The 11798-nt window shown below is 30.5% G+C and overlaps 1 protein-coding gene across 2 annotated transcripts; it reads right to left on the bottom strand.

Annotated features, from left to right (window-relative positions):
* Positions 1-2070: 2070 nt before the first annotated feature.
* On the bottom strand, positions 2071-11130 carry LOC107919723 (probable inactive purple acid phosphatase 27). 2 transcript variants are annotated; one of them, XM_041109879.1, is made up of 13 exons: positions 10766-11130; positions 10604-10691; positions 7162-7431; positions 6919-7027; positions 6706-6823; positions 6287-6419; positions 5984-6171; positions 4395-4581; positions 4255-4322; positions 4089-4179; positions 3835-4023; positions 2774-2854; positions 2071-2354 (listed from the first exon to the last, which is right to left on the bottom strand). In XM_041109879.1, the coding sequence occupies exons 1-13, from the start codon at positions 11125-11127 to the stop codon at positions 2292-2294; spliced, it is 1947 nt and encodes a 648-aa protein (XP_040965813.1). In that variant the 5' UTR covers positions 11128-11130; the 3' UTR covers positions 2071-2291. The 2 variants fall into 2 exon arrangements, with proteins under 2 accessions (XP_040965813.1, XP_040965814.1); XM_041109880.1 differs by having other exon boundaries at positions 3835-4014.
* Positions 11131-11798: the final 668 nt, after the last annotated feature.

The raw sequence follows: 11798 nt of genomic DNA, 5'->3' as shown, positions 1-11798 counted from the left end.
TTACTTTGTTGCCATTGCTAAACTGTGTTATTTAAGTCTCCATTAATCCTGAAATGATTGAACCGAAATTAATTGCTTCGGTTTGGGTTCTTGGTTGGGGTTTTGTTCCAAGGGTTACTAGAAAATGCCGTTCCTTCTATGTTTCAGGCATGGTGTTTGGAACAAGATCAAATTAGTTGGTTGGACCGAGAAATGATTAGGATATATTGGTTTGGAACAAGAGATTAGGTTGGTTGACTTGTGAACCGGTGGATGAATAGGTTTTTATTTATTTATTATGATTTTTAGTTGAACCGGTTGAATTAGTAAATCAATAGTTTGATCGGTTTGACTATCAGTTCAATTATGCAAACTTTGGTTGTCTTAAACAATTTTTGCTCGTTTCCCTTATAAATTGAAAATAATATTTATATTAATTATATTAACATGGGACATGTAATACAGATTTTAAATAAATGAATATAAATTTAAAATTGAATTAAATAAGGAAACATGAGAAGAGTTTAAATATGTTAAACATTAAAAAGAATATAAAAACAAAATAAATATATGAACATATCAAAATTAATATTAAATAAATTAATGTGTAAAATTCCATAAACTTATAATTTTTCGAACTATCATCACCATCAATATGTAATGTTACACAATTTTTTTTATTTAAATTGAATTATTCTAATAAATATGTAAAATATCTAATGAATTGAGTGATTACATGACAGTCGTATAAAATACAAAATTTTCTCTAATTTAATTAGACAGAAATTATTGACAACATGAAAGGAAATTAGAGACAATTACCCAAATGTATTAATATATACATAAAAACAAATTAATAATAACTTGATTAACATAACATTTCAGTCACTAAATTTTCAAAAGTGACAAATCAGTAATTAACATTTACGAAAAGTGACAAATCAATTACTAACGTTTTCGGAAAGTAACAAATCAGTCACTCAAACCCATTTTTTTTATAGACCTAACGGAACAGCTGATGTGGCTCATTAAGGTGTCACATTGGACATGATCGGATGTCCATTAAATAGGTAATTAATTTCCACTGTGATCTGAAAAATAATTAACTTAATGTGCCAAAAAAATTTGTTCAATAGAAAAGAAAAACAATTGAAATTTTTAGGGAATTGTTGAAGAGATTGAAAATATACGAAATTGGGGAATTATTGTGCAAAATTTTAACATTGTCGGAATGGTTAATAGAAGAGAACCAATCGAAGGTGTTCCATCGATTGTAACGAGTAAGTTTATTTTGAATTTGAGTTATTTTTAGGTTTAAGGACATGATTCGGGTTTAGTATAGGGTTTAATAATGTTTCTAATTTGGGTTCATCGTTTTTTGGTTTTAGGGGGATTTGGGTTTATGATTTTTTGGATTTGTTGGTTCAAATATGTTGCATTTGCCCAAGCCTGACATGGGGTTATGCTTTTATACTATCAATTGTTTAAATTCTTCAGAACTATCATGGGTTTATGTTTTTTTTGTGTAAGTTATTGGAATTGGAATTTGTTTAAAAATTTGTTAAGGGTTGTAAGCTATTCGAATTTAATGGGAATGAAACATGTTGTATTGATATCTTTTGTTTTGTGTGATGAAACAGATTGTGGATGCATGCAAAATTTAGATGGTGCATTGTGTATGTTTGTATTGTATAGTTTGTACATGTGTTACTTGGTTATTGTCTGTCATGTGCATGATAGAATTGAATATATTTGTATTAAATTATTTGGCACGTGGACCTAGGTTGTGGATGCTTGCCAAATATTAGATAGTGACGGGATATTATTTGCTATTAGTGTGTATGAAAAAGCCAAAGACCCCATTGCTTTTATTGTGACTTTTGATGTTAAATCTGTTTGACAATTTTAGTTGATGAAGAATTTAATGAGAGTAAGAGGGAAGAAGAACTAAGTGATTTTGATGGATTTGATTGTGCAATAAGTGATCATGTGTTTAATAATGCTAGAATGACTGTATGAAATAGGGTTAGAGTTAATTTAGATGACTTAAACATGAATGATGTACAATTAGGAGAACTGTCTGATAGTGATAAATCTATAACAGTAAATAGTGTACATGAATCTGAAATTTTTAAAAGTTTAGTGATTGAAATATTATTTAAAACTGTTGTATAAAATGGGAGTTTTTGTACCTATTCCTTTTTCATCTTTTCTATTCAACAATGATATTTGAAGACCTAGCTTCGTTTTTTCCCTTTAGAAATCCTCCAGGTTTCTTTAGTTTCACATTCTAGTCCTAGAATTCAGCTAATTCAAAGTATTTTGCTTTTGGTGATGCGAAAGCTATCCATTACTGTTCTTGTTGAATTCACAAACTGCAAAAGGTGAAGAAATTTATAAATTAGCATCAACAAACAAACAAATAAATATTTGCTAATATTTAGGTGAATATATTTCAGAGTTTCTTCTATTATAGGGATCTGATCAAATTAATCCCTCTACTGTTAAATGGATAAAGTTAATTCATGTACCGGTAGAAAGAATCAAACAAGGTCAAATTGAAATACAGTTAACATTTACTGTTTAATAGAGTTAATATTTTTAAAGTTTTTCTTTGGAATTGAATTGCAATTGAAACAAAAAATTCAAGACATTTTTTTATAAAGTAAATGTTGACTCTATTACAATTTGGACTCATTTGAATAGTATAAATACTAAATTGATCTAGTCCCTATAATACAAGGACCTCCCAAATATTTTAACCGTAATATTTATGTATTTAATTGTTACCAACCTGTAGCATTAGATTATCCCTTGTTGCATGTGCTTTAACATAACCATATTCACTAATCCTTTTCATACTCCATCCAGCTGCCTGTTCATCAATATCAATTGCACACCATTATTTTCTTTGGATTTCTAAATCCTCAATGGTCAAATTATGATTTTGGACCTTCTAAATTCCTAAAAATAAAAATACAGGGATTAAATTCCAAATCTGGGAGGATCCAATTTTATGAAATTAAAGTAGAAGATTAAATTTTAAATTCTGAATTAACTTCTAGGGTAAACTACCAACATAGTCATTTTTGTTTGTCTTAGACTACATTTTAGTCACTTATGTTTAAAATGTTACGTTTTAGTTACTTATGTTATTGCGTTGCGTTGTAACATTTTAGTCACTGAGCCTTTAATTACAGTTAACGGTTTAACAGTAAGCTGATGTGGCACGTTAAATCATATTTTCAAACAAAAATTTTAGGTTAATTTATACAATCGGTCCTTATATTTTTTTGTTTTGAGCAATTTAATTTTTTTTTGTTTTATGTTCTTTTAATTTTCCTTTTTTTCTTTATTTCCCGTTCTCTTTTGCTTCTCCCTCTATTTTTCTTCATTCTCCATTTCTTTTAATGTACTTTTTCTATTCCATTTGTTAAAATTAGTCCCTATAAGTGAAGCGAGCTTGTGGACTAGTTTTAACAAATAAAAAACATAAAAAAACTACGTGAAAAGAAATGAAGAAGAGAGAAAAATAGAGGGAGAATCAAAAGAGAATGGAAAATAAAGAAAAAAAAAGGAAAGTTAAAAGAGCATAAAAAGAAATTAAATTGCTCAAAATGAAAAAAAAAATATAATGACCAATTGTATAATTTAACCTAAAATTTTCATTTGAAATGATGATTTAACATGCCACGTCAACTTTCCGTTACACCGTTAATAGCAATTAATGGCTCAGTGACTAAAATGTTACAACACGATAGATAAGTGACTAAAATGTAACCTGAAACAAATGTGACTATTTTGATAGTTTACCCTAAATTCTATTAGTGCAGATAAGGTTGATTAAAGACTTACAAAGCTTGGGAATTTTTCAAGACCGTATCCAGCCATTCCAACAATAGCATGTACTGGTGCTTTGTAGTTACCATTATCATATGTGTCTGTCCCATTTTCGTCTTTCCTCGGCATTGCCCAACATTCAGACTTGAAAATCGAACATGTCCTCTCATAGTTATGAACATGTCCGAAAAGAACCTGATCCACCTAGTTCATTCTTCCTCATCATTCACTGCCTAACATAATAATAATCCAAATTCACAAGAGCTTACCTTGTTAGCCAGCAGGACCGGTTCTACGACATTACGGAAAGTAGAATCGACAGTGATTAGACCATTATAGCTGCTATACATTGGCCTGTGCCTGCATTTTGAAAATATCGTTAGCAAATCATTAAATTTGATAGATGAATGTGTTTTTGATCGGACTGTAACTCACCCTGCAAAGATTAACCAAGGTGTTTTCGATCGATCAACTGATTCCATGTCCTTCGTCATCCATTTATACTATGAAAAATTTTGAAACCATGTCAATTACATGTATATATATATATAAATGATTGCAATATCATTACCAACCTGTTCAGAATTTTGGGTCCAATCATGTTCTGTTGAAATGACAGTGAAGTGAACACTGCCTTGTTCTATGGCAAACCATGGCTTATCCTTTGCTGCGGTTGGCATCGGGAAATAAGTCTCGTAGGGAACTCCACATTCTCCGCCGGAGTCCGGAGTCACATAACGAGACCCCGAACCTGCATAATCCCTGAAATACAGGACGTTTAACTTCATCGATATGGTGCTACTACAATAATATATCACAATTAAATTAATTTGGTCAATTTCAAATTTTAAAATTTCATAATTCACCAAACAATAATCGTTAAATTCATTTATCATATATAATGTCATGTCAGCTTGTTAGTTTCATATATTACTCACTAAAAATTTAATTAATAGATTAACGACTATCATTTGCTTCAATACTGAAATTTCAAAAGTATATAGACTTAGAGCCCATTTGGATACCAACGCACAGCAGTGCGTTGAATTTTTTCCTCTTTATTATCAACTTGACTGCACTGGGGTAGACTGAGACAGCCTTTGGATGCCAAGGCTTCCAGCACGGTGAGGAAATTCTACTGCACTGGACAGCCTTAAGCTGACTGGTGATAAAAGCATCAGTTGGGTGTAGCTGGGGCAATAGATATTTTTAGAAGACAATAACACCCTTGTTGCTGTTTCTGTTGTTGCTGCTGCTGCTGTTGGTATTGTTGATAATGGGAATGGGAATGGGAAATGGGAATGGGAATGGGAGGAGGGAACGGTGGAAGAGGGGAATCCATGGAAGAGGGGAGATGGGAATGGGAAATGGGAGGAGGGCACGGTGGAATGGGAAATGGGAATGGGTATTGCATGGGAATGGGAAATGGGAGAAGGATACGGTGGAAGAGGGGAATGATGGAAGAGGGGAGATGGGATTTCATTGTATTTAAAATTTTAAAAATAAAAAAATATATGTAATGGATTTTAAAAATAAAAAAATACATGTAGTGTATTTTAAAAATAAAAAAAATATATATGTAGTGTATTTTAAAAATAAAAAATATATGTAGTGTATTCTAGAAATAAAAAAATATATGTAGTGTATTTTAAAATATATATATGTAGTGTATTTTATTAAATGAATTTATAAATTCACATATTTTAATAATTTAAAAAAAGTAAAATAATTTAAATAACTTCTATTATATATCAATTCTAATCTGATGTCCTTAATAGTCATTTCTTATTCTCACCTCACCGCTACAGCTGCGTTTGAATCCAAACACACACTCCACCATTGTTTCTAATCTCACCGCTACAGTATCCAATCTCACCGCTACAGTAACTAATCTCACCGCCACCGCTATTTTTAACCTCACCGGAGGTAAACACACCGCCCATCCAAACTAGCCCTTAGAATAATCTAATTGTAGAATATGAGCTAAGTCTACAACTATACACATGATACGAAACTAGTAATTGAATTTAACCGAACAAATTTAACTTCTACTTTTTTGGCCAGGACTAAATTTTAACATTCAAAAAAGTATATGGCCTGAAATTGACCAATATAAAGAGTACAGGGACTAATAAAAAAATTTAACCATTAATCATTCACAGACCTCTCGTGATTTCCGATCGCTGTCATGTAAGAAACCTTAGAAGCCAAAGGGGTTATAAGGTGAAGGAAATACTCCCATTCAACTAAGAAGCCTGTTGCATAGCTTATGTCCCCAATGTGAAAAATGGAGTCTACGCTTCCATTTCTCATTTCTTCTACCATTGCTTTTACCACTGATAGAGATCCTGGCTACGTGTCAAAATCTTATAAGCCTCGTTAGTGCATAATAATATGTTTGGGATTCGAATCTCTACATCTACAATCGGAATATTATGTGAATTTCGATTGTGGCAATGATCACTACCTGAATGTAGTGTTCAATAGCAGCATCAAGTGGAGCTTTTCCCATATCACCGAATACAAGAAATTTGAGTTCATCTGATCCTCCGGCCGGCGGTGTCCGGAATTCAATTTCATCACTCCATCCAACTGCATCACTGAATCATAGAACATTAGTACAGTTTACTTCACATTTACCTTATACACACAAGACGAAGTTAGAAAATTATTTTAGAGTAAAAATGAGTAATTATTTTTAGATTATATGAATAACTTATTATTTTTAAGAGATCAAGGTCATTGTCTACCCCTCCCTCTCCTGTATACGTATGTTCCTTAACTAGAACTTAGTCACCTTTAAGAGGAGACATCCATGGATTAGAGATTCGAATCCCAGTATCTGCAACCCCTTTTCCCTATCTCGAGATTATATTTACATTATACCTTCCATATTTGTAGTTGAAGATGGTCGAAGGTTGAAGTCCGGTGATGATAGCCGTGTGTACGTAACCAGGGTCATGCCACCCGAAATCCTGGGCAGGACTTGGAATAAAAGTAGAACCTATCCATTTTTACAATCAAATAAAGAAGAAAAATATTATTTAAGAAATTAATTTAAGCTTAATTAAGAATATGATGATGTTGAAGAGTACTAACCACACATATCATCCTGTGAAAAAGTAGTAACTTGTGAAATCTGTGATTTCCCGTTCCCATAAATCACTTGTTGAGGCTTCTTATCCCCACTTATCCATGTTAATCTCATCTGCACCACTAAAACAAAATGCTCAGCTGTGCCCTACTTTGTTACCTTGGACACGAGCTAAGTGTTAAATATAAGTATATGTTTATATTCAGTTAGTTTAGACGTTAAATGCTAATTCGACGTGATTAGATTACCGAAGTTGCAGATGAATCGATGCTGGAGAGATGACCGTACAAGGGGGCATTGGGATTTGAAAATTTGAAGGGAAGGGTGGTCTTCAAAACGCAAGGGGTGTGGAAGCCACCGGCGAAGAACACGAACTCGATGTCAGTTCTGATGTTAATGACATGGAATATTACGGAGGCACTGCATGTTCTGATTTCGCATTTCCCATTCTTATTATATTTTCTGCAATCTTTCTTCTCGCAACTTAGATACGTTGGATCACTGCTAACATATTTTGCCTGCAATATCCCTCCATTCAATGGAGATGTATATTAGTTCGCAAAAGGTTAAAAAAGAGTCAGTTTTTAGTAAAAAAAAAATCAGTTGAGATCATGGATATCTTAATCAAATCGGATATCGGGGTTAGAAGAAAAGCTTTAGAGTAATTGAGTTGCGAGCTTATATAAACTAATTGAATTGAGTTAAAAAAATTGGTTTAACTTGTTGTTTTTAATATATATATTATGAATTGTTAATGATTTATTTAATTTAACTGTCTAGATTGACTGGATTGGTGGATCAGTGGCCTTACTGATTCGACCATTTTGAAAATCTTGATGGAGATATATATTAGTGATGCAATATAATTGATTCTTTAATACATAACGCATAATTTAATTAGTTGAGATGAAAAATGTAACGGGGTTAATCAAGAGCCTAAAAAAAAGTGGGTTTTTAAGATTAGTTACTAATTACGTCCAAAAAAAAAATTTAGCTACCAATTAGATACCAAAAAGTTTAGATACCAAATAGGTAAAAGTTACCAAATTCCATTGTATACATTAAAGTACATTATTTACTACAAATTTTCAAAAAAACAATGCTAAACTAACGGTAAAGGTTAATGCAGACTTTTATGCAGGGTGGATGTATGGTTGAGCAAGAATAATCGAAAATCAACCGAAACCGAGGTGTTTGGATGGTTTATGGAATACATGTTTAAAATCGCAGTTACCTGAAATCAAACTGAATTCTATTTTTTATTTAATTTATAATTAATTTTAAATTTTATGAAATAAAAATAAAGATTGTATATTTAAAATAGTGAAAATAATTTAAAAGTTCTTGAAAAATTATTGTTTTTAGAAATATTTATGAAAATTTTTAAAATATTGTCAAATAGTATTCAAACGTCATAAATACAAAACTCATTTTGTCAAAATAAATTTAAAAATCTAAAATAAAAATTAATATGAAAAATTGAGAACCAAATCAAATTACGATGGACAATTTTTTTTTAAAAACCTGATCGAATCGAATCGTTATTGCCCCAAAATGTAAAAAGGATTTTGGGTTTCGAGTTGAAATAAAATTATAAATTTTGGATGTTAAAGAGCATAATTTTACCTTAGGAAACCTTACTTAGGATTAATAAATTTATAAAAAAAAGTTAAAGTGCAGTTTTATCATATGAATAATAAGATGACCTATTTCTATCTATCTCAACATTTACATATATTTTCATTTAAAATATTATTAATTTTATTTATTTGTATCAATATCTATCAAGTCATTTTGTTTATAGTTCAAAAAGTGTGCTAATATATTAATGGGAAATGGTTATGAAATTTAGTATCAATGAGCAAAGAAGTGGTACCAAATCAATAATAAGCATTTAAGTTTTTAAGGTTACAGATAAGTCACATTATAGGTGTGAGAGCACACATAAAATAATCCCCAAATAAAGCCTAGTATTAAGTGGAACACTTCAATTTTCACAACTCAATAATTGGGAATACATTCAAGCTAAATCACCCATAAAATAGAAAAATAATTTAATCTCGTGTGTTGGCTTGATGGTCAAGGTGTTTATTGCCTTAAGCATGATCTGGGTTTAAGTCGTGCTAATCACGTTGCTATTAGAAATTTTCCCTCTTATTTTATAAGTAGAGAAATAATTGAGTTATTGAAATCTTACTTTTAATTTAATGTCAATTAAATTTTTTACCGCTGAAATTAGTGATTAGATTTGATATTAAATTTTTAATTGATATCAGTTTTGAGTTCAATTCATATATAATTCATTTTTCTTTCTGCGTAATTTTGAGTTTAAAATGATTTTATATAATTTCATACAAAATATAAAAAAACAAAAACAAAGATACCATCATAGTTATATATATTTTGATAGAATTAAGGTGTCTTCCATATCTGTTTTTCTATTAATGAAGATAAATTCTTTTGAAGTTCATAATTATCTCTCCTAATAATGTTATCTCTAAAGTTCAAACTTCAATTCTCTTCCTATAAATATAATGTACTATCTATACCAATACTCTCGATACTTATTAATCTTCATAATTTTCAATTAAATTCCTATTTAATGACATATAAGTATTTAATAATTATGTGTTGGCTTTAGAGGGAAAGGGTAAACTACACCCATGGTCACTTTTGTTTACCTTAGGTTACATTTTAGTCACTTATGTTTGAAATGTTACGTTTTAGTCATTTACGTTATCATGTTGTAACATTTTAGTCATTGAGCCGTTAATCGTCGTTAATGGTGTAACGGTAAGCTGACGTGGCACGTTAAATCATCATTTCAAACAAAATTTTAGGTTAAATTATACAATTGATCCCCATATTTTTTTCGTTTTAAGTAATTTAATTATTTTCTTTTATGTTCTTTAAACTGTCTTCTTTTTTTCCATTCTCTTTTGTTTCTCCCTCTGTTTTCATATCTTTCTCATTTCTTTTAACATATTAGGAAGTCGAATTGGCAGTGAAAAAAGAAGTAGGAAGTCGACTATCATCATTTGCCTATAACCAAAACCCTATAACCAAAACCCATAAACCCATACCATGCTTCTTTCTTCACTACCAATTCGACTTCCTGGTATGTTAAAAGAAATAAAGAAGGTAGGAAAACAGAGCAAGAAGCAGAAGAGAATGAAAAATAAAGAAAGAAAGTTAAAAGAACATAAAAGAATTAAATTGCTCAAAACGAAAAATTATGGGGACCAACTGTACAATTTAACCTGAAGTTTTTGTTTGAAATGATAATTTAACGTTCCACGTTAGCTTACCATTACACCATTAACGACAATTAATGGCTCAGTGACTAAAATGTTACAACACAATAACGTAAGTGACTAAAACGTAACATTTCAAACATAAGTGACTGAAATGTAACCTAAGGTAAACAAAAGTGACCATGGGTGTAGTTTACCCTAGAGGGAAAATATTTTCAAATTTTCTTGACAGTCAACCGGTCATGCATTTATATTCGAGTTTTCAGTTAATATTAATGTCGAGTTTGATTATTAAAAAACCCAATTTTTTACATTTTATGTGGAGAATCAAACTTGCATTTTGAAACAAAAATTACCAATATCTATATATAGTTGGTAGCTTAATACCATGAAAGAAATTAACCAAAATTGGCCAATAATACCATAATTTGCGTACCTTAACCGGATAATGACAAAGAAGAGGAAGATCACTAAGATCACCAGTTTGTACATAAAATGATTTGCTTCCCAAACAACTTCCAATGCTGCATCACATTCAAATGTTTGATATTATTCTCAAATTATGAACATTAGAAATTAAAAAGGGTATTCATCTTACTTAGAATGTGAAGGCGAAATCATGGCAATCCAATCAGTTGCCATAGGAACCAACACTCCACTAACAATCACTGCCACGAACTCTTCATTTGAGAGAAGGGTAGAACTTTTGCTAACATTGATTTGGAGAAAAGGGTTTGGATCTGGGCATTGAAACAATGTCCTTCTATTGATGACATGAAAATCGGATACCGCGGTGTGGGTTCGATGTACCAAGGTTGAGGCGGTGATCGAGGGATGTAATCGGTATGGAGAATATAAATGAGGAAAATCCGAGATGAAGATGATGAAGAAAATGATGAGAGGAGAAAAGGGTTTTTCCATTGAAGTGAAACAATGGAGTTTTGAGGGTATAAAATGCATGAGTTCGAGAAATGAATATTAAGGTTAAAATGAAAGGAATAGTAAAGGCTTGACCAGGTGCATAGGCGAATTGTAGGGGGTTCTTTTAAAGATGAAAGATCATGAAAATTGAAGAGAGCTGGCAAACGGGTCAGATTGGATTTGGCAAACGGGTCAAGCTGGACGGTTCTGACGACTCAGATAATTTTGAATTTTTTTAAGTTATAAATATTTTAATTTTGAATGTAATAATTCATTAAACTTTTATATATTGACATTACAATTCAAATTTTCCTTATAAAAAACATAAATTATATATATTTAATAAAGATATTTTATATAAAATAATTAAAGTGTTTATTGTATGTAAAATTTATTATTCTATGATATTATATAAATTAACAAAAATATCTTTTATTGTATATTTTACTGACAATTGAATAATTTTTTTTATCTTTCTTATTAGATTTATAAACTTAATATTCATATTCTAAAATATTTATTCCAAAATTCAAATATTTATACTAAGCTCAAAACCAATTGATGTGTACTCATTATTACTTAGACTCGAAATAAATAATTATAATCCAAATCTCATGTCCAAAATAAAAAAGAAATTAGACTCGATACCCAAATACAATTTCTAAAAGTTAAAGCCCAATTCAAAATCTACTTTTAAAAAAATAATATTT

The sequence above is a fragment of the Gossypium hirsutum genome, chromosome D13 (genome assembly GCF_007990345.1).
Source record: "Gossypium hirsutum isolate 1008001.06 chromosome D13, Gossypium_hirsutum_v2.1, whole genome shotgun sequence".
In the NCBI taxonomy this organism is placed as follows: Eukaryota; Viridiplantae; Streptophyta; class Magnoliopsida; order Malvales; family Malvaceae; genus Gossypium; species Gossypium hirsutum.
The sequence above is the reverse complement of the archived record's forward strand: the minus strand, read 5'-3'. Positions and strand labels throughout refer to the sequence as shown.